The sequence below is a fragment of the Mustelus asterias genome, chromosome 15 (genome assembly GCF_964213995.1).
Source record: "Mustelus asterias chromosome 15, sMusAst1.hap1.1, whole genome shotgun sequence".
In the NCBI taxonomy this organism is placed as follows: Eukaryota; Metazoa; Chordata; class Chondrichthyes; order Carcharhiniformes; family Triakidae; genus Mustelus; species Mustelus asterias.
In genome coordinates this window covers 22,699,095-22,723,120 of record NC_135815.1, presented here as the reverse complement: position 1 = coordinate 22,723,120, position 24,026 = coordinate 22,699,095, and the positions used below count along the sequence as shown (strand labels likewise).

Below are 24,026 nucleotides of genomic sequence, written 5' to 3'. Positions count from 1 at the left end.
CCAGTCCCGCTGCAGGAGACCCCTCCCACGGCAGGTCGACAATAAAACCAAACCTGTACTGTCAGAAAAATGGTTGAGTTTGAGCCCAGTAGAAAGTTTGCAGTATCTGGCATCAAAATAAATGGCAGCACCTGTCAATGGATAGGACCATCTGGTCCTATCCATTGACAGGATTTATCAGTGCCACTGAAGTCAATGGACGTTTGGCTGGTTTGTTACATTTTCCAACCGGAAAATCCTGGAAAATGTCCCTTTGCTTTAGGCACGGATGTTCAGAAGTCTGCCTGTTCCAATGGTTCAGGTGGAAGTAAGATTCATTGGTGGTATTGGAAGAAGAGCAGGGGAGTTCCTTTATGGTGACACAGTGGTTAGCACCGTTAGCTCACAGCGCCAGGGACCTGGATTCAATTCCGGCTTTGGGTCACTGTCTGTGTGGAGTTTGCACATTTTCCCTGTCTCTGCCTGGGTTTCCTCCAGGTGCTCCGGTTTCCTCCCACACTCCAAACAGTGCGGGTTAGGTGGATTGGTCATGCTAAATTGTCCCTCAGTGTCCTAAGATGTGGTGAGAGGTATTAGCCATGGTAAATGCGTGGGGTTATGGGAAAGGGCCTGGGTGGGATGTTCTGTGAGAGAGTTGGTGCAGACCTGATGGGCTAAATGGCACTGTAGAGATTCTATGAATATCCTAGTAACACTCATCATTCAACCAACCAAAAAAAAATGTTATTTATCTCATTGCTGCTTATGAGATATTGCTGGCACGGAATAAGTTTCTTTTGGCTCACATGACACCAATCACAGAATTTCAAATTATCCATTATATGCAAAACCTTCAACATGATAAAATGCAGCATTAAGTATTATAACTTTAATCAGCAAAACAATTTTAACAGAATAAATAAACAATTTGAATTGTGGAGTTGATCTGCATCATCTGATGCGCTTTGGTACTTCTTCCTCCATGAGGTTATGTTCATGAATCTGCATGTCTACATAGGAAGAGGCAATGGCCGAGTAGCATTGTCACTTGACTATTAATTTAGAAATGCAGCTAATGTTCTGGGGAACCCGGGTTCGATTCCCGCCACGGCAGATGGTAGAATCTGAATTCAGTAAAAAAAATCTAAGAATTTACTGATGACCATGAAATGATTGTTGGAAAAAAATCATCTGATTCCCTTTAGGGAAGGAGATTTTCCATCCCTACCTGGTCTGGCCTACATGTGACTCCAGAGTCACAGCCAATGTGGTTGACTCTCAACTGCCCTCGGGCAACTAGGGATGGGCAATAAATGCTGGTCAGTCTATGTCCCACAAATGAATAAAAAAATAGGTGCTCCAATCTGTACCCTACTTTGCTGAGTAGAAAAGCAACTGGATGGATCAGATCAAGACTGCAGAATGCAAATATTGACATTTCCAGGTTTTATCAGGATTAATTTTGAAATTCATTTTTTTGTGGATAACTATCTAGTCTAATCCAGACAATCCTAAAATCGAACGGCTTTCACACAATTGTGCTAAGATTTGAGGAGGAGGCATGCCAGTCTGAGTACCAAGATGTGCCAGCCTAGGACCTGGACTAACGCTTTTACCATCAGGAAGAGATCCCGCATTCAAATGTCACTCCCACTAGGAATCCAGAGGGGGCGATCTTGAGCCCACACTTGCCGTCTGTGAGAATGCTGGCGGGGGGCTTAAGATCCAGATGTCGCAGTTCTCGCTGGTGAGATTGTGATCTCAGATCTTCCTCACCCATGAAGGGTGTCAACCTGCTTTACATGAATTCCAATATATTTGAATCTTATTAAGTCGCTGTCCCCCATACCATGTATTGACACCACGCCGACGTGACATCATGTTGGACATGAACCTGCTGTGGGGCTCTCCTCGGGGGCATAAATGTGAGTTTACCCCACCCCCCAGGGGAGAGGGACATGGCCAGGCAATGCCCCCTGGCATTGCGCCTTGGCACAGGCACACCCATGCCAAACTGGCAGGGGAGGAGGTGGGTGCCGATTCCAACTTGTGTAGGGGCCGTGGGGGGGAGGGGGCAATGATCAGGGGGCAGTGGGGGTGAAGGGGCCGATGATCAGAGTGTGGCAGAGAAGAGCCAACTCCAATGGAGAGGGAGAGGGGAGGAGAGGGGAGCCCCTGGGACTTCCGTGGTGGGGTTAGGGGTGATGTTTATTGCTCTTCTGATTGCCCTTTAAAGATGGTGCCCCAATCTCTGTGCAGTCAAGTTTTGCCGGCGTGCTGAGGCCCCGCCCCTTGCATGATGGCCAAAACACGCCCCCTTGATTTTTTGTTTGGCAGAGTACTGTAAGATGCAGAGAGAAAACTAGCTTTTTTCTCTGGAGAAACAACACTCTGCCATTTTTTGGCAAGGTTCCCCCCATAGAGTTTTACCGTACGGATAGAGGCCCTTTGGCCCATTGCGTCTGCACAGCCCATCAAACACCTCTCTATTTTAACCCCATTTTCCTGCACTTGGTCTGTAGCCTTGTATGCTGCAAGGTTTGAAGTACTCATCCACCACAAGGGTCAGATAGTGGCTGTTCCCAACAGATCCCTTTGTACCAGTTGCTGATTCTGCTGCCTGCCATCCGCACCTCTTTACGATGTTTCAGCCCTTACAGAGTCAAGAGGAATATCAAGGTCCTAGCTTAAATTTTGTCTCTGATAGACTGTCACTGAATTTATGGCAGAAGTATGATGGATGGGTTGCAGGTTTGAAGTGTTAATAGATCCTGACTGCTGGCACCATGGAAATGTCATGCCATGGAAGGCAACTAGTAGAAGATGAATGCAATCTAGGCTTAACAGATAGTGTAGAGATTTACTTCTGGACAAGGAAAGAACATGTTGAAACACTCTTTAGAAAACAGATGGGTTTGATCCAGTGAATGAGATTGTATTGGATCTATGAAGTGAATAGATTTGATGGATTGAATGCTATTTTCTTGTTCAAAGCTTTTGGATATTGTTGTGTGTACATCCATTGTCTTATTATGTTTGTAATTATACAACATATTGGATTTACTTGATTAGATTGAGCAAGAGGTGATCTATCTTTCTGTTACACTGTGCAACACATATTAACAGCACCTTTAGTGAAATATATACTGCAATTACGGGACTTTTTCCAAATCTATCAAACTACTTTTGACACATTGATATAAGTAGAACAAGTTGGTCAGATTAATCACAAGAAGCATCAGGACAACATGAGGTGAGAAGTAGGTTATGATGGAAGGTCTTTGAAATGGACAATGTAAATGGATTGAAGAGAGTCAGTACAACCTCTATGGGCCGAATGGCCTCTCCTGCACTGTAGGGCTTCTATGATTGTCGTAAATGTGATGTGTTCCCGGAGAGAAGAGCTTGAGGGGCATGCTGGGAGAGTCAATTCGTGGGGTTGGCATCAATGAGATAAAAACGGTTTCTTGCACCAGTGGGCCTTTCTCTGTTTCTAATCATGACGTTAGGTCCTTAAGGGGCAAGGGGGATATGTAAAATGAACCAAATGGCTACTTACATTAGGACAGGCATCTTCTCCCTGTTGTCCAACCAGTATGTAGAGAATCAGATCTTTTTCCAGTTGGAAAATAGCTTGCACTAACACACCGTGAAACCTTCTGAAGTTTCCCTTTCCCCCAATGCCTCCCGCAGCTCCGTAAGCTGATATCCTGAAAGTAGAAGTGAGAATTATTTATTTTACTCAAACATTTGCAAGAAGGAAACTTTCTGTTCCGAGTAGTTTAACTATAAAGGTTTAACAGTGACAATGGCCTCAATATTTACTGAGGTAGGATTTGGAGCGCCGGGGAAGTGGGGATTGTTGATGGAATTATGGTTGGGAAGCATGGAAGTATAGGGTTATCCTGAATGCCATGGAATTTTAATGCAAGGGGAGGGGGTGGGGTGGGGCAAGGGTGCTTTAAATTGTTCCTCCAGGTTCTTTGTCAGCCTGACTGGCGAGATTGTCCAGTAGGAAATTCACCGTAGAGCAGAAAGGCCTTGTCGTGGTCGGGGTCGGTAACTGCTGAAGCAATGGTTGGTCATTGCAGAGAGGTTGAGGGAGATGAAATTTGGACAGATTCTGGGTGGGGGGAGTGGGGCTGGGGAGGGGGGAAAGTGTGTTGTTAATGGGTAGATTGTTGGGGACTGGAAGAAACACTCCTTCGTCTCCTGTACGACAACCGGTGCTGTAAAAGAACTTACCCATGGATACGGCCCTACTTGCCTCCTGTTTGATTTGATTTGATTTATTATTGTCACATATATTAACACATAGTGAAAAGTATTATTTCTTGCGCGCTATGCAGACAAAGCATACCGTTCACAGAAAACAAGAGAGTGCAGAATGTAGTGTTACAGTCATAGCTAGGATGTAGAGAACGATCAACTTAATGCAAGGTTGGTCCATTCAAAAGTGTGACAGCAGCAAGGAAGAAGCTGTTCTTGAGTTGGTTGGTACGTGACCTCAGACTTTTGTATCTTTTTCCTGATGGAAGAAGGTGGAAGAGAGAATGTCCAGGGTGCGTGGGGTCCTTAATTATGCTGGCTGCTTTGCCGAGGCAACGGGAAGTGTGGACAGAGTCAATGGATGGGTTGGGTTTCCCATTGAAGCTCAAACGACATGGGTTATAAATGGATATCTTGTGAAACTGGAGGTAGACAGCCTCCTTATAACGTTTCAATGATTCACCCACCTCCTAAAAGCAGATTAATGGCCGAGAATTCAAAAATAAATTTTGACTCCATCCTTAAAGTTAAAAGCCAATGCTCAGAGTGCATCAGGCGAACATGAATCCACTCCTTGCTTGCTCCAGAAACCAAATTTAAAATCCAATTGAATCAAATTCATGGTCCCCACAAGAGAGACAAACAAGATCCAAGCTGGCGAGATAAGGTATTGACACCACGTTGGGCTTGATCTGATGTTTAGTCTCAGCCAAAAGGCCGAGAAGCGATTAGTTACCTCCACTTCTTTCTAGGAGTGGACAGGTTCGAGGCTTGGATTTGAAATGTTGAACACTTTCGGGCCTAATCCAAACCTATCCACCTTTATGTCTCACTCCCCAGTCCCATATGTTTAGGAAGCCAGAATAAAGTATTTATCTTCTCCACTGGTTTTCCCTCTCTCTGTAAACTACCCAGCTGTACACTTTAACATAACCTTCTCAAAACCCACCTTTCTGGCCCATGTTTTGGTCATCTTCCTAATTTCTATCTTCCCAGCTTGATCAGCATGTTTATCAAGTCTATTTGGGAAAGTGTTTTGGGATTTAAGGTATTGTATAAATGTAACTTGTTGCCAATGCCTGATTTTGATTCTCTTAATTCCTTTTAATTCCTTAATAGAGTTTGATTTCAAACTCTATTGAACCTTCTGTCGATGCAGGGGAAGAGTAAATGAATAATGAGCTTATCCATGACCATGGGCTGAATTTTACACTCCTTGGTTTGCAGGTGGGGGAGGGTGGGGTGGGGGAGGTGAGAGTGAAATATCATGGACAGACATCCCACCAGATTCCTGCCCGCCCTGACCTCTCAGCGATTTAACGCTGGGGCGGGCATGGCCTTGGACGGGCTGCCTGTCCCTGCCTCAATTGAGGCCCTTCAGTGCTCAATTATTGACCACCTAAGAGCCGTTCCCACCCAGCCTCAATTCTTCGACTGGCAAGAGGAGTTCCTCAGCATGAGGGAAGCCTGAACATAATCGGGTTTAGGCCTGGGCCAGGAAGGGAGTAGGTTCCTCCATCAGGAATCCCTTTTTAACTTTGAGCCCCCAACCCCCCACCCCATTAAACGCTGGTAACCTCTCCCCCCCTACCCCCTCCACTGCCCCATTGCTCCCCTCTGCCGCCTGGCCTCTCTCCCAACAACCCAATCCTCCCAGTGTGCTGCCCACCCCTAGGCTTCTCCAACCCTCCCTGCCTGAAGACCCCCAAAACTTATCTTTTGATGGAATCCCAGGATTGACGCTCCAGTGACTGCATGCAGTCCCAGTCCTGCCCACTGCAGCTTCTGAAGGGGCTAGAGAGCTGACGGTCCATCTCTCTGAGGCCGACAACACTCTAAGACGGGACTTTGATTTGATATATTATTGTCACATGTATTGGGATACAGACAAAGGATGTTCATACAGTACATATGGGAGAAGGAAAGGAAAGCGTGCAGAATACAGGGCTGCAATCACAGATAGGGTGTAGAGAAAGATCAACTTAACATACCGTCTGCAACCAAGAAACGCTCATGGGAGTGTGAAATGGCTACAGGGCGTTTGGAGTTGGTGGGAAGTGTTCCTTCTGGAATTTTCAGATGTTGGGACAGGAAACCCCACCATCTTCAATATAGAACATAGAACATAGAACATTACAGAGCAGTACAGGCCCTTCGGCCTTCGATGTTGCGCCGACCAGTGAAACCAATCTAAAGCCCATCTAATCTACACTATTCCAATATCATCCATATGTTTATCCAATAACCATTTGAATGCTCTTAATATTGACGAGTCTACTACTGCTGCAGGCAGGGCATCCCATGCCCTTACTACTCTCTGAGTAAAGAACCTACCTCTAACATCTGTCCTATATCTATCACCCCTCAATTTAAAGCTATGTCTCCTAGTGTTAGCCATCACCATCCGAGGAAAAAGGCTCTCACTATCCACCCTATCTAATTCTCTGATCATCTTGTATGCCTCTATTAAGTCACCTCTTAACCTTCTTCTCTCTAACGAAAACAACCTCAAGCCCCTCAGCCTTTCCTCATACGATTGTCCCACCATACCAGGCAACATCCTGGTAAATCTCCTCTGCACCCTTTCCAACACTTCCACATCCTTCCTATAATGCGGCGACCAGAACTGTACGCAATACTCCAAGTGCGGCCGCACCAGAGTTTTGTACAGTTGCAGCATGACCTCATGGCTCCGAAACTCAATCCCTCTACCAATAAAAGCTAACACACCGTACGCCTTCTTAACAACCCTATCAACCTGGGTGCCAACTTTCAGGGATCTATGCCCATGGACACCCAGATCCCTCTGTTCATCCACACTACCAAGTATCTTACCATTAGCCCAGTACTCTGTATTCCTGTTACTCCTTCCAAAGTGAATCACTTCGCACTTTTCCGCATTAAACTCCATTTGCCACCTCTCAGCCCAGCTCTGCAGCTTATCTATGTCTCTCTGTAACCTGCCACTTCCCTCCGCACTGTCTACAACTCCACCGAATTTAGTGTCATCTGCAAATTTACTAACCCATCCTTCTACGCCCTCATCCTGGTCATTTATAAAAATGACAAACAACAGTGGCCCCAAAACAGATCCTTGCGGTACACCACTAGTAACTGAACTCCAGGATGAATATTTCCCATCAACCACCACCCTCTGTTTTCTTCCAGCTAGCCAATTCCTGATCCAAACCACTAAATCACCCTCAATCCCATGTGTCCGTATTTTCTGCAAAAGCTTACCATGGGGAACCTTATCAAACGCTTTGCTGAAATCCATATACACCACATCAACCGCTTTACCCTCATCCACCTCTTTGGTCACCTTCTCAAAGAACTCAATAAGGTTTGTGAGGCACGACCTACCCTTCACAAAACCGTGCTGACTATCCCTAATCAAATTATTCCTTTCCAGGTGATTATAAATCCTATCTCTTATAATCCTTTCCAATACTTTGCCCACAACAGAAGTAAGGCTCACCGGTCTATAATTACCAGGTTGTCCCTACTCTCCTTTTTGAACAAGGGGACAACATTTGCTATTCTCCAGTCTTCTGGCACTGTTCCAGTAGACAATGACGACCCAAAGATCAAAGCCAAAGGCTCTGCAATCTCCTCTCTAGCCTCCCAGAGAATCCTAGGATAAATCCCATCCGGCCCAGGGGTCTTATCTATTTTTACCCTTTCCAGAATTGCTAACACCTCCTCCTTATGAACATCAGGGAAGAGATTGCAGAGCCTCTAGCGATGATCTTTGCATCGTTGATGGAGACGGGAGAGGTGCCGGAGGATTGGAGGATTGCGGATGTGGTTCCTATTTTCAAGAAGGGGAATAGGGATAGCCCAGGTAATTACCGACCGGTGAGTCTAACCTCAGTGGTTGGTAAACTGATGGAGAAGATCCTGAGGGACAGGATATATGAGCATTTAGAGAGGTTTAGTATGCTCAAGAATACTCAGCATGGCTTTGTCAAGGGCAGATCATGCCTTATGAGCCTGGTGGAGTTCTTTGAAAATGTGACTAAACACATTGACGAAGGGTCAATTGGATCAGCAAGTTTGCTGATGATACAAAGATTGGAGGTGTAGTGGACAGTGAGGAAGGTTTTCAAAGCTTGCAGAGGGATTTGGACCAACTAGAAAAATGGGCTGAAAAATGGCAAATGGAATTTAACTCAGACAAGTGTGAGATATTGCACTTTGGAAGGACAAATCAAAGTAGAACGTACAGGGTAAATGGTAGGACTCTGAAGAGTGCAGTTGAACAGAGGGATCTGGGAATACAGGTACAGAATTCCCTAAAAGTGACGTCACAGGTGGATAGGGTCGTAAAGAGTGCCTTTGGTACATTGGCCTTTATAAATCGGAGTATCGAGTATAAAAGTTGGAGTGTTATGGTAAGGTTATATAAGGCATTGGTGAGGCCGAATTTGGAGTATTGTGTACAGTTTTGGTCACCTAGTTACAGGAAGGATGTAAATAAGATTGAAAGAGTGCAGAGACGGTTCACAAGGATGTTGCCGGGACTTGAGAAGCTGAGTTACAGAGAGAGATTGAATAGGTTGGGACTTTATTCCCTGGAGCGTAGAAGATTGAGGGGAGATTTGATAGAGGTGTATAAGATTTTGATGGGTATAGATAGAGTGAATGCAAGCAGGCTTTTTCCGCTGAGGCTAAGGGAGAAAAAAGCCAGAGGGCATGGGTTAAGGGTGAAAGGAGAAAAGTTTAAAGGGAATATTAGGGGGGGCTTCTTCACGCAGAGAGTGGTGGGAGTGTGGAATGAGCTGCCAGATAAAGTGGTAAATGCGGGGTCACTTTTAACATTTAAGAAAAACTTGGACGGGTTCATGGATGAGAGGGGTGTGGAGGGATATGGTCCAAGTGCAGGTCAGTGGGACTAGGCATAAAATGGTTCGGCACAGAGAAGAAGGGCCAAAAGGCCTGTTTCTGAGCTGTAATTTTCTATGGTTCTATGTTCTATGGAAGGCGGTAGATGTGGTTTATATGGATTTTCACAAGGCGTTCGATAAGGTCCCCCATGCAAGGCTTCTAGAAAAAGTGAGAGGGCATGGGGTCCAAGGGGCTGCTGCCCGGTGGATCCAGAACTGGCTTGCCCAAAGGAGGCAGAGAGTGGGTATAGATGGGTCTTTTTCTAAATGGAGGTCGGTCACCAGTGGTGTGCCCCAGGGATCTGTTCTGGGACCCTTGCTGTTTGTCATTTTCAAAAATGACCTGGATGAGGAAGCGGAGGGATGGGTTGGTAAGTTTGCCGACGACACAAAGGTTGGTGGGGTTGTGGATAGTCTGGAGGGATGTCAGAAGTTACAGAGGGACATAGATAGGATGCAAGACTGAGCGGACAAGTGGCAGATGGACTTCAACCCAGATAAATGCGTCGTGGTCCATTTTGGTAGGTCAAATGGGATGAAGGAGTACAATATAAAGGGAAAGACTCTTAGTACTGTAGAGGATCAGAAGAACCTTGGGGTCCAGGTCCATAGGACTCTAAAATCGGCCCCACAGGTGGAGGAGGTGGTTAAGAAGGTGTACGGTGTGCTGGCCTTTATCAATCGAGGGATTGAGTTTAGGAGTCCGGGGATAATGATGCAGCTATATAAGACCCTCGTCAGACCCCACTTGGAGTACTGTGCTCAGTTCTGGTTGCCTCACTATAGGAAGGATGTGGAAAAGATTGAAAGGGTGCAGAGGAGATTTACAAGGATGTTGCCTGGATTGAGTGGCATGCCTTATGAGGATAGGCTGAGGGAGCTCGGTCTTTTCTCCTTGGAGAGACGAAGGATGAGAGGAGACCTAATAGAGGTGTATAAGATGTTGAGAGGCATAGATCGGGTGGACTCTCAGAGGCTTTTTCCCAGGGTGGAAATGTCTGCTACGAGAGGACACAGGTTTATGGTGCTGGGGGGTAGGTACAGAGGAGATGTTCGGGGTAAGTTTTTCACACAGAGGGTGGTGGGCGAGTGGAATCGGCTGCCGTCAGTGGTGGTGGAGGCGAACTCAATAGGATCTTTTAAGAGACTCTTGGATGAGTACATGGAGCTTAATAGGATGGAGGGTTATAGGTAGGTCTAGAAGTTAGGGATGTGTTCGGCACAACTTGTGGGCCGAAGGGCCTGTTTGTGCTGTAGTTTTTCTATGTTCTATGTTCTATCAATCCCATCCAGTCCAACAGCCTGCACCTCAGTACTCCCCTCGACACTGTCCCTCTCCAGTGTGAATACTGACGAAAAATATTCATTTAGTGCCTCTGCTATCTCTTCAGACTCCACGCACAACTTCCCACTCCTGTCCTTGACTGGTCTATAACTTTCCTCAATTCTTTGTAATCACTATTCGGTATTCCTACCAAATGGGATGATTTGCCCATGTGTTCCGGCCAATACGCTGCCTTAGCTAGTTTTTAGAAGATGTGCGAGGGTAACTTTGGTGGATCTTTTTGGGTAGGGTCCCCTCCACACCTGCTCTGCCTCTGTAACAATCAATTTTGCCTTGGGTCCCACACTACCGTTGGGTCTCTGTTTGCATGTATAATGAGACTGGGAATTTTCCTGTCGCGCCCACCACGGGAATTGTAACGGGTGCGACAGAGCCATGCAAAAGGCCCGTTGACCTCGGGAAGGAATTTGCGGTCTTGGGGTGAGTGCGGTAGGAAAATTCCGCCCCAACAATCATTTCAGGCTGGCAACTTGCACATTGAGAACTTGCTGGCGTCCAATTTTGCAGGCCGGCATACTTCTGGGAGTGATTGGACGCAGCAAGTCACAGCCTGAAATTCATTCCCCAGTACTGGTTTTCCACCCAAAAAACAAAATGAGTGCATTGGTGTTCCATTCCCTCTTGGGTTAATAGTGTCCCATGCTGCTTAAATATACTTCTGGTAGGCCACCTATGATACCTCTAATCTGAACCTTCTTCCATCGGAGTGGAAATTGTGCAGAGGGTAACCTTAAAAAGGGAGGAGATGAGAGAAACTAAATGGCGAGAGGAAAGAGTTCTCAATCCAGCTCCTCACAGACGTTGACGCACAGCACAAAAATAACACTAAAATTTAATTTAATGCCAAGTCTGCTTGTTTATGGATTGGCTGAAGAAATTCATTTTGGTTATGTCAAAGTAAATAACTGGGGATAAGCAGGGAATGTAATATTAATACTGTTTTGTTGACTTATGCCGTTTATAATTGCCTGGGGAAGATTACCAGTTAACATCACTCAGGGCAAAATGGGAACATGTTGCATGTTGCAACACGGCGACTTAATTTGATAAATTGGGGAAAGAGCCGGTTTTATGTTTTCTTATATTGACAGAAGCCTTCTTTTTACTCGCAGAAGCCTATATCTCAAAGGAACAGCAATGACACATAAGAAGACCGAAAAATCAAATTGGATTAATATATGATGCAAGTCTTGCTCTGGCTATCAAAGGCTGCGGAGATCAATCCATTACCTTTTTTTTAATGACACATTGGTCTACAAGGCACTGCTGACATGCCATTAGAACCTGGGTCCATCTGGTTTCTAAATGTTAAACTTGTGAGTAACTTTGACCAGCCATATTAATATCACCCTGGAGTGCCAACTGTCCTTAGTTAGCAGTAATGGGAGCTGGAAATAGATGAGAGGTGCTGGAGGGCTATAGCAGCCAAGGATGAACAGCAGGAGAACTGTGTTGAAAGTGCAAACATATTATCCAATTTTCTGCTTTCTCAAAACAATCAAGATCGTGAAGCAGGTTCTGGCACATTCGTGACAGGTAGTTAAATCGATCCGTTAGTATCAGTTTGTCCTGTCAACATAACAACGTTAACCACAAAAACAGCTGATTGAAGTATTGCAAATACAGTGTTATATAGGTTTTACGCAGAGATTGATTGACACCATAGCAAATTTAGTATGTACATCAAGAGGATTTATGTTAGCACAAAAAATATAGATTCTCCAGTGTTCTTTAGGCCTGGCGCATTTTCTAGGCTACAATGGCAATGGGCCGTTTTAGGTTGAAGGAAAAATGAATCTTAATGATGCAAGTCAATAATATTGCACAAAGCAACCAGGTACTTGTCGCGACCAAGAAATATCCTGTGAATCGTCACAAGTAGTTGGCCGATTTACGCCGCTCTCCCACTAGCATTGCAAAAATGGCATCTTGCGCTTAATCGCACCGTGATTTCCATAAAGTGGCTGCATTTGCACATTAATTGCCCATTCAACTTACCACAGAAAGTGAAGCCTAATAATTAATACTGTAAGTATCCTTTCAATGGTGTGAGAGTTGTTACTGACTCTCAGTCAACCTCTGCGGCCCAGAGAGTGAAAAATTACAAGTGTGTAGTCTCATTCCTTCAGGTTGCAGGGCAATTAAAAATGATAAATTTTTAATGAAAAATTATAAATTCTTCATTTCAGTTTTTTTTCTTATTTTTCCTTTTTGAGTTCTTTAGGCAGGCTTCTGCCAGCAGCCTAGGGGATCAGCACTCCAGGCAGGTTTAGAGGCCTTTCCTGCCTGCCTGAGTGCAGAAGCAGTCACGGTTGTCTTGCAGAGGGACTTACCCCCACCTCCCCCCCTCCCCTAACAGCAATGGCTCGGCTGTTGAATTTATTTTTTAGTTTAAGTTGGATAAAGCTGGGGAGAAGATACATCCAGTTAACTGTCATATTCCACATTCGATACTCACAGTACAGTGCAGAAGGAGGCCATTTGGCCCGTGGAGCTTGCACCGACAACAATCCCACCCAGACCCTATCCTCGTAACCCCATGAATTTACCCTGCTGGTCCCCCTGACACGAAGCCGCAATTTAGCATGGCAAATCCATCTCACCCGCACATCTTTGGAGTGTGGGAGGAAACACACGCAGGCATTAGGAGAACGTGCAAACTCCACACAGACAGTGGCCCCATGTCCGGAATTAAAGAACAAAGAACAAAGAACAGTACAGCACAGGAAACAGGCCCTTCGGCCCTCCAAGCCTGTGCCGCTCCTTGGTCCAACTAGACCAATCGTTTGTATCCCTCCATTCCCAGGCTGCTCATGTGACTATCCAGGTAAGTCTTAAACGATGTCAGCGTGCCTGCCTCCACCACCCTACTTGGCAACGCATTCCAGGCCCCCACCACCCTCTGTGTAAAAAACGTCCCTCTGATGTCTGAGTTATACTTCGCCCCTCTAAGCTTGAGCCTGTGACCCCTCGTGATCGTCACCTCCGACCTGGGAAAAAGCTTCCCACTGTTCACCCTATCTGTACCCTTCATAATCTTGTATACCTCTATTAGATCTCCCCTCATTCTCCGTCTTTCCAAGGAGAACAACCTCAGTCTACCCAATCTCTCCTCATAGCTAAGACCCTCCATACCAGGCAACATCCTGGTAAACCTTCTCTGCACTCTCTCCAATGCCTCCACGTCCTTCTGGTAGTGCGGCGACCAGACCCAGGGTCCCAGGTGCTGTGAGGCAGCAGTGCTAACCACTGTGCCACCGCGCTGCCCATGGCACCCTGCGCTGCTTTCAAACTGATTGCATGACCCCTCAGTTTCCAGAACTCGCCCAGCATCCTTAGTTTGAGGGCAAGTCTACCCTGTAAATTGGCAGCTCCGAGGGAAATCACATTGAGTGACTGTTTCCCACAACGTGTGGGTTTCTGATCAACACTTGAACCTAATGGTGGAGTCAGATGCCCAGAGGGGCAGCTTCAAGTTTTTACCTTTCCCCTAATATAAAGCAAACCAAGTCCCTCGCCTAACTTCTACTGAAAAAAAAGTCATTGTCTTTATAGCTCTATAACTCTCTTACTCTTTGCCAACAAATTTCAATCTAGTTCCTTCACAAGTGTGACCCTGAGTGAACTCCTGGAAGCTTGTCTGACATATTTTCTATGCTGTGGCATTATTTTTTTCTAAATTCAGTTATTGCTTTGTGTTTGCATTGGAGTTCCCTACTTCAATGTTCTTGTCCAAATTTACCTTAACTACGTTTTTCATTTGTTTCCCCTCAATCTTTCTCCAAGTGAACATAAAATGAGTTAATTAAGCTTTTCTCATGAATTAGTCCCCAGAGGCCTGACATCATCATTCTTTCAAAAGGATCCTAATGATTTTCAAGATAGCTTGACCAAAACTGCATACTGCTCTCCAGAATTGGCTGGATCAATCATATCATTAACAGGAAATTAGCAGTTTATCACCCCTATTAAAACATTTCAAAGTGCTTGACATCTCAAAGAGTGCAGGGAAGTGATATACAGTTCTGGGCCTGAAAATCCATAGCTCTCTTGACGCATTGCCAATCTAACTCCAGCAAGACTTTGCTGGGCGCATTACGGATGAGACCAAGGTTCCTGCCAAATCAGGGTGCCTTCTCAGGGACGGGATCTCTGCTCACCCCAAGCAAAGCTAGAATAGGACTCGGAGAGGGGACTTCTGATTCTGGGAGTTCATGTGTCCCCATCCTAGGGCTGCTCAGCTGACTCCCGAAGCAGGTTCCAAGTTACAAGCCACTAATTACCTCTTTACAAAAGGGCATTTTTGTTCACCTTTGTAGAGGAGAGATGGAGATTATGTGTAAATAGCTTTTGGTGCATTTTCCAGCAACTTGGGTAGGTGTGCGTGTCCTACTTGCTCTATGAGTGGCATGGGCACCCACGAGTGTAACGTAATGTAACGTTATAGCATGAATGTTAGCTTGGTTAGTGGTGGAGGCTCCAGATTATGGCAATCTGACACTTACACCTGATGTGGCTGCTGTAAGTTTTCCCCTTCCTGACGTGGAATTAACACCTGCATAGGCTGGACAACCCTGTTTGTGCTAACATTTATCCGATTCTATCATCACTGATCTATCAATATACGTAGATCTGATATTACATAATGCCCTTCATGAATATGTGTACCCTGCTCCTTCGACGGCACCTTCCAAACTGCAACCTCTAGAAGGACAAGGGTAGCAGACACATGGGAATAACATTTGTTGCAAGTTCCCCTCCATGGTGCCAACCTGTGCCAAGGGGCAGTGCCTAGGGGCATTCCCAGGCCACTGTCTGGCCATGTCTCTCTTCCCCTGGGGGCTATACTTGTCTTTGCTCCCCCGGTTAACGTTAATGACATTTAAATACTTTCAAATTCATGTAAAGCAGATTCACGCCTGTTATGTGAACTTGATGAAGTTGCTGGCGAGGGGGTCAGGAAGATCTGAAATCACCTTCTTGCCAGCGAGAACTGTGGCTTCCGGATCTTGTGTCTCCATTGGCATTTGCACGGATGGTGAACACGGGTTTTAGATCACCCCCATGGTGTCCACTAGTTCATTCGATGCGTTCCCTGAGCAGTGGATACTGAATGGTATTTCTGTTTTGATTTTTCCAGATTTTATAATGTTGATTCAATTTAACCATTTATTTAAAGGATCTTTTGTTAATGTTGGTAAGATGGGCCTTCAGTTCTGCAATATAAATGACATGGCTACCAGTGGCACAGTAGTTAGCACTACAGCATCAGGCACCCGGGTTCGATTCCCGGCTTGGGTCACTGTCTGTGTGGAGTTCGCACATTCTCCCCGTGTCTGCGTGGGTTTCCTCTGGGTGCTCCGGCTTCCTCCCGCAGTCTGAAAGACATGCTGGTTAGGTGCATTGATCCGAACAGGCGCCGGAGTGTGGCAATTAGGGGAACTTCACAGTAACTTCATTGCAGTGTTAATGTAAGCCTTATTTGTGACTAATAAATAAACTTTAACTTTAGTTTTACGATAAGAGGAGGCACTTGAAATGTCCCAAATCAAATTGAGCTTGACTGGAGCACACAATCCTAAAACCGAATGCCTCATGTTCTGGGACTCTGACTCGTTGACTTCACATGATATAAAACTTACATTCAGGGCAGTTCTGGAGCTGCTAGCTGCTTGCTCAAGGCTTTTGCTGGTTAGCAGGTATGCCAGCCACTGGCCAGGGGATGAGAGGATGTCAGGAACGAAGGAAATAAGTTAATACATTTTAAGTCATGAAATAAATCGCCTCCCACAAAAATTCTCCAAAGCACCCATCAAGGCAATAGCAGCCAGAATTAGCATGTTGGGAAGACCTTCATCATGTGCACTGCAGTGACTGAGGAAGAAGGTTTATCACTAAGATAAAGGCAAATACTGAATACTGGTGTGGCTCCTGCTCTGCCCAAAGATCCCAAGGAACTACAAAAGGTTGTGAATGTAGCCCAATCCATCATGCAAACCAGCCTCCCATCCATGGACTCTGTCTACACTTCCTGCTGCCTTGGCAAAGCAGCCAGCGTAATCAAGGACCCCACGCACCCCGGACATTCTCTCTTCTACCTTCTTCCTTTGGGAAAAAGATACAAAAGTCTGAGGTCATGTACCAACCGACAGCTTCTTCCCTGCTGCTGTCAGACTTTTGAATGGATTACCTTGCATTAAGTTGATCTTTCTCCACACCCTTGCTATGACTGTAACACTACATTCTGCACACTCTTGTTTTCTTGAATAATAACAGTTTAACTATAACTCAAACAAATAGAGTCATAGAGGTTTACAGCATGGAAACAGGCCCTTCGGTCCAACTTGTCCATGCCACCCTTTTTTTTAAAACCCCTAAGCTAAACCTCTATGACTCTATGACTCTATAATCCCAATTGCCCGCATTTGGCCCATATCCCTCTATACCCATCGTACCCATGTAACTATATAAATGCTTTTTAAAGGACAAAATTGTACCCGTCTCTACTACTACCTCTGGCAGCTTGTTCCAGATACTCACAATCCTCTGTGTGAAAATATTGCCCCTCTAGACACTTTTATATCTCTCCCCTCTCACCTTAAACCTATGCCCCCTACCTTTGGGAAAATATATTGACTATCTAGCTGATCTGTGCCCCTCATTATTTTATAGACCTCTATAAGGTCGCCCCTCAGCCTTCTACGCACCAGAGAAAAAAGTCCCCAATCTATCCAGCCTCTCCTTATAACTCAAACCATCAAGTCCCGGTAGCATCCTAGTAAATCTTTTCTGCACTCTTTCTAGTTTAATAATATCCTTTCTATAATAGGGTGACCAGAACTGTACACAGTATGCCAAGTGTGGCCTTACCAATGTTTTGTACAACTTCAACAAGACTTTGTACAAGACGTTGTACCTTCTCTATGAATGGTATGTTTTGTCTGTATAGCGCGCAAGAAACAATACTTTTCACTGTATGTTAATACGTGACAATAATAAATCAAATAGATCTGGCGAAGGATCATCGTGACTCGAAACGTTGTCTCCATTCTCTCTGCACAGATGCTGTCAGACTCGCTGAGTTTTTCCAGCGTTTTCTGATTAGGTTCATTACTAGTTGCTCAAGGGAAAGCAAGTGGTGGGTAATACATTCTGGCTTTGCTAAAACTCCCACATCTCGAGAACGAACTTAAAAGGAAGGACGTCTACACTTACTTGTACGTGTCTGTTGCCGGTACTCTCCACTTCTGAATGCCTTTCCAAGGCTCTTTCGCTACCACCACCACAGAGGTACTGGTGTTCCTGTAGGCATTGTTGCACTGAGTTTGCGTTGGTCCTTTGGGTCCACTGGCACCACATGTCCTGATGATCCACGGACCTGAAAAATGGCGAAGGAGCGGGGCAGATGAAAAATTTAGGCACCGGGGACTGTTTTTGCTGCACGTGCATTTGACTGGAGGTGGTTGGCGAAAATGAAATCTTTGATCATTTTAATGGAAAAACATGTCTGATTATAAAGTGGTGTTTAACCTCTGTGGGTGCGCTAACCCCAAATCAAAGTTACCCATAATGATGTCAAGAAGGAATCATGGAGTAATTATCTGCGTTAATTAACTTGACAGCTCAGTTCCATTTCTTCCACCAAAAAATCAGGGGAAAAATGAGTTTTGGCTTCAGGTTTACCAATTCAATGTAGTTACCACATAATATATGATTGTGTACAGGAACGCACAGAAGTCCCAGTGCTTCTGTGATACCACACTGGAACATAGCAATAAATCACAGTCGGCAATATATCCCATTAAAAGTAAGTAAGGGTGATTATTCCCCCTGCAGAATGAAACAACTCCTCTGTTGGATTTTTATTTTGTTTGCTGGCCTTCAATTTAATGCAGCCAAGAAGTGAAGAAGACAATTTTTCAAACAACTTCGCTGTAAATAGTTTGAGGGCTCTTGGGAGTCACTCAAACAGACGTAGCCACAGGGTCTAAATATTCGATTGCAGACAGAACAATCGTTTATCAAAGTAAGTTTGGAACCCATGTTGGCCTATTTATCGTGTGCGCAGAGCACATTGACTGTCTACCATGTATCAGTGGAGGCAGGCAACCTGGTCGGGTAGCAGCCCAGGCTCCTATTTCACTTGACTGCACCTTCAGAGGATGCAGACCCATGCTTGTCTTTGGAGAAAACGACAGTAACCTCCCCAATCCAGAAATCTATTCTTCAGATACATCAATTGTCCAGGACTTGTTTGAGTTTCAGTTTAGTTTGGGAGCTGAAACATGGGCGATACAGTGTTTGGAGAAGCACACCACTGTTTATTACTGCTGCATAATGTTTGATCACTGTTTTATGGATGGCGCTGTGGCACAGTGGTTAGCACTGCTGTCTCACAGCACCAGGGACCCAAGTTCAATTCCGGCCTCGGGTCACTGTCTGTGTGGCGTTTGCACATTCTCCCCGTGTCTGCGTGGTTTCCTCCGGGTGCTCCCGTTTCCTCCCACAGTCCAAAGATGGACAGGTTAGGTCGATTGGCCATGCTAAACTGATCCTAGTGTCACGGGGATCAGCAGGGTAAAAATGTGCAGTTACAGGAATGGGATCCCGGTGGGATTGCAGTCAGTACAGACTCAATGGGCCGAATGGCCTCCTTCTGTACTGTAGGGATTCTATGGGCCCTATCTTACCATTTTGATTCGAAGTGCTGGGCGGACTTGAAACTGGGAGTGTTTCAGATCCGACTTTTAGACCCGTTCTCAGGCGACCCCATTCACACTCTGCCTGAAAAAATGTCAGCGATTCCGAATCGCACTGCACAAGCCCGTGGATGGGGCTTAACACGCCCGAAATCCTGCAGCTCCGATTGGAGCCTCCAAATGCGCATGCGCAGAAAAAAAAAATAGAATGCTGCATCCCTGCAACATCCCTCCTGGGCTGGATAATGCCTCCCCCTGCCCCCCACATTGCCCTACCCCCACAACATTATTGACCCCCTTATCCCCCCCACCTCCCCCCCCCCCCGCCACTCAGACAGATCGCGGGCCCTTCCCCCTCTTCTCCCCTACCGATCTCAGGCAGAATGGCAGCGGACCTCCCTTCCCCCCCACTGATCTCAGGCAGAGTGGCAGTGGATCCCCCTCCCCACCCCCCGCCTCACCAATGTCAAGCAGAGTGGCAGCAGACTCCCCCTTCCCTCCACTGATCTCAGGCGGAGTGACAGAGGACCCACCTTCCCACCCCCCCAACCCCCCGCCCACCACCGATTTCAAGCAGAGGGCCGTCGGATGCTAGACACCTACCTCCTCACTAGCTGGAGTGCCCGAATCAGACTTTGATGGAGCATGTCTATTTAGCGATGATTCTAGATGGGTGAATGCAGTGATAAAGAGGGAGGTGCCAGTAAAGTTGGGCGTGCAGCCCATTAAGTCAATTCAAATGCATGCAAATGCAATTAAATGGCAATCCTGCCCATTTCGGGCGTGGTCCCGATTGCAGCCATTTTTGGGCCTTGGTAAAGGGGGAACCGGTGCAGAGGTGGACGCTACTCACCTCATGCCCGACTTTACCAAGTTTTTGTGCCCGAAAATGGCTGCAATGTGATGGTAAAATCGGGCCCTATGATTCTAGGTAAGTATATATCTTGCCAGATAAAAGCACTAAGATAAAAGTTCTGATGAAGGATCATCCAGACTCGAAACGTTGGTTCTATTCTCTCTCCAGACCTGCAGAGATTTTCCAGCCTTTTCTGTTTTTGTGTGTGATATATATATATATTGCCAGCGTTTACCATTTGGCACTCTTGTGGTTAGGCATTCTAATGTCATTCTATAATCCAAAAATCCAGAAATGATTTGGTCCCAAGTTTGAGAGGTTACAATACACTGCAACGTTGCTTTAAGCTGCCTCTGGTCTCCGATTTGGCAAAATGTCAAATGGTTAAAGGAAAAATTGTTTATTTCCCTCCAAATGTGGTAAATTTTTCAGTCCCGCCTGCTGTGGGAACTGTCGCGGGTGGTACGGACAACTTCACCGACCATTGAATGGTCCGTTGACCTCAGGCAGGATTGTCCAGTCTCGGGGCGGCTGGGACAGGGAGATCTCGCCTAAGTAACGGGTGCACGCATTGTGTGATAATACAGTCAGCAAGACAAACTGGTGCAAACCTCCAAACACATCTGAGAAGTCCTTTCATCAGGCTATGGGAGGAAGTTAATGTTCGAGTGGCCAGCAATACGACTCCGATATTTGCACAATGCAGAATGAAGCGCTGTGAAAATGCTGTGTGCTGAATTATATTGCTTTATGTACAGCCTTGCAACCAGCCAGCATGGGAAGGAAAATAGCTTCAGCATTTTTAGAGTAAGCAATTGGAGCGATCCACACACACTGATTATACAGAGTGCACATGTAATTCTGGAGACAAACTGCGCCTTCTCAGCAACTGCTCAGGCTACTTGTGCCGCATTGGGGCAGATTTTGCTGAAAGCGTAGAATCATTGAGCCTACTGCAAACCATGTGGTTAGGTGGGGAGAACTACAAAAGGAGCCCAGCTCAATTCTTTGTCAAGGTATTGGAAAGTATGGTGGACTTCCTTCCTGATGTATATGTCCCACTTGCTTTTCTACTAATCGCTGCATTCAAGTAATGCAACATGCTCAGGTGTAAACTTCCAGTCACAGCCAATGTCTGTAGCTGTAGTTACACACAACTCTATCTTGGGGTTGGAAGATGATGACATTTTATCAAGGGACTTTGGCTAGTAAAAAGACTGGCAAACTCTTGTAATATTTCAGCACTTCTCATCACTTAGTGCAGAAAAGATTTACTAGGATGCTACCAGGACTTGATGGTTTGAGTTATAAGGAGAGGCTGGATAGACTGGGACTTTTTTCCCGAGAGCTTAGGAGGCTTAGGGGTGATCTTATAGAGATCTACAAAATAATAAGTGGCATAGATAAGATAGATAGTCAACATCTTTTCCCAAAGATAGGGGAGTCTAAAACTAGAGGGCATAGGTTTAGGGTGAGAGGGGAGAGATACAAAAGGGTCCAGAGGGGCAATTTTTTCACACAGAGGGTGGTGAGTGTCTGGAATAAGCTGTCAGAGGTAGTAGTAGAGGCACGTACAATTTTGTCTTTTAAAAAGCATTTAGACAGTTACATGGGGAAGATTGGTATAGAGGGATATGGGCCAAATGCAGGCAAATGGGACAAGCTCAGTGGTAAAACTGGGCAGCACGGACAAGATGGGCTGAAGGACCTGTTTTTCTTGCTGTAAACCTCTATGACTCTATAAATTTAGAAGAAAAATGGTTCATTAATAAATTTATGGCTGGAACTCTACCACCTTGCCTGCCATGAAATCGGCGCGGGCGAGAGTCTGACAACGGAAATCTCCAGGAATTTCTGGTCTCGCCCGAATGAGGCGGTAAAATCCTGCCCAGTAAGTTCAAACTGAAATCACTAGTCACTGGAGTCTTTTGGATCTTCCAACATCCTAATCATCACTGTTTCAGGCTGGGCCCGTTCAATGCGACAATATCTGCTGACACGAATAAGTGTAATCACATTCCACCCTGCACCTCGCCCCTGTTCCTTTCAAGGCTGGTGGCTAGCGCCCTCTGCGAACTCTTTGCACTCTCTCCAACTACTTGGCCCTCATTAGCACCTCTCTATACTGAAGGCTCAAAAAAGGGAGGAGCAAGTTCCAACCCAATTCATTAGCCAATGGAGTCGGGATGGGCAGAGAGAGAAAAGAATGCCAAGGGAGGTCAAGGAGAAGAAGAGAATCTAACAAGAGGGCAGACAGGCAAAGGGAGATTAAGAGGATCAGAATGAAAGTGAAGTCAAGGGGGGAGAAAGTTCACAGTGGGAAAAGGAGCAAATGGATGGCATTGAAGGAAAGATGGAAAGGGGAGGTGATGGACATGAAGTAGAAGGTAAATGGATGACAATGGAGGATACGGGGAATGGATAATAATGAAGGGAAGAGGGGCACAAACCAAAAACAATAAAATAAATAACAGTCTGCTGAAAATTTAAAAATGACAATTTGCCTTTCCATAATAAAGGAAATTCTATTCATTGTGAAGTATAAATGTTGTTAACATTAACCAGAATACATATTTTTTAGGTTTAAGATTTATAATTATTCTGGACTCACAACTGAATCTGTAGCTTCAGCTTTTAGACGTTCCTTTCATTCATTCATGAACATACACCTTTTTCCTCCATATAAGTTTAAAGTTTATTTATTGATGTCACAAGTAGGCTTACAGTAACACTGCAATGCAGTTACTGTGAAAATTCCCTAGTCTCTACACTCCGGCGCCTGCTCGGGTACACGGAGGGAGAACTTAGCATGACCTAACCAGCGCGTCTTTCGGACCACGGGAGGAAACCGGAGCACCCAGAGGAAACCCACGCAGACACGGGGAGAATGTGCAGACTCACAAGTGAAGCAATATAAATGGCAACTGCTTCAGACACAGCGCCTGTGTAACTACTTGTTTTTACTATCAGAGCTCTCCTTGAGTTGTCGGTTTTGAGCGAATGTGTTAGCTTTTTGAAGCTGTTGGGAAGATTCTGCTAATTTTCGAGGTTGCCTGTTATGGGCCTTCAGCACATGCGTGTACTGTGGCTAACTGGTAATCACGTGCTTTCAAATATTTGACAGGATAAAATCTGGAAGAGTGTAAACTGTGAAGCTGATACATTTAATTTAAGGTTGAGATTAATAAAACAGAAGCGCAAACCTGTAGCGCCGCTGAAGCTCTGGTTAGACGAAGCAGCCAGTGATTTCAAACTGTAGGAGAACCCATTTTTACAGCATTGTGAACCATGCAAGTCAATCAACAAATCTCAAATACCAACAATGGAAAGGAAACGGCGTAGAGCTTGAAAGCAGCCTTGACTACACACTTGTAACCAGGGCCATGTCTTCAAGGTGATTGAATAAGTATGATGTGGAGATGCCGGCATGGGACTGGGGTGGGCACAGTAAGAAGTCTCACACCATGTTAAAGTCCAACAGGTTTATTTGGTAGCACAAACGTTAGGAGCGCTGCTTCTTCATCAGGTGAAGGAGCAGAGCTCTGAAAGCTCGTGCTACCAAATAAACCTGTCGGACTTTAACCTGGTGTTGTGAGACTTCTTATTGAATAAGTAAAACTTATTTTTATTAAATTGAATTTCAGATCTGTCTGAGTGTTTTGGGATTGCATTCTGCAAATAGTTTCTTTTTTGTGGAAATTGTAACCCAAATGACTCACATGTGACACATAAGGAGGAGGAGTTATTAATCAAACCATAGGAACCGTACAGTGCAGACGAAGGCCACTCGGCCCATCGAGCCTGCACCGACAACACGCCCACCTAGGCCCTATCCCCGTAACCCCACACACTCACCCCGCTAATCCCCCTAATTTACGCATCCCAGGACACTAATTTAGCATTGCCAATACACCTAACCCGCACATCTTTGGACTGTGGGAGGAAACCAGAGCACCCGGAGGAAACACATGCAGACATAGGGTGAGTGTGCA

The 24,026-nt window shown here is 45.5% G+C and overlaps 1 protein-coding gene across 1 annotated transcript in view; it reads right to left on the bottom strand.

Annotated features, from left to right (window-relative positions):
• LOC144504903 (ALK tyrosine kinase receptor-like) overlaps positions 1 to 24,026 on the bottom strand; it is a 304,540-nt gene that overhangs the window by 149,630 nt on the left and 130,884 nt on the right. The window contains 2 exon segments of the mRNA XM_078230651.1: positions 3,539 to 3,689; positions 17,695 to 17,857. Coding sequence (XP_078086777.1) covers positions 3,539 to 3,689; positions 17,695 to 17,857 — 314 coding nt within the window.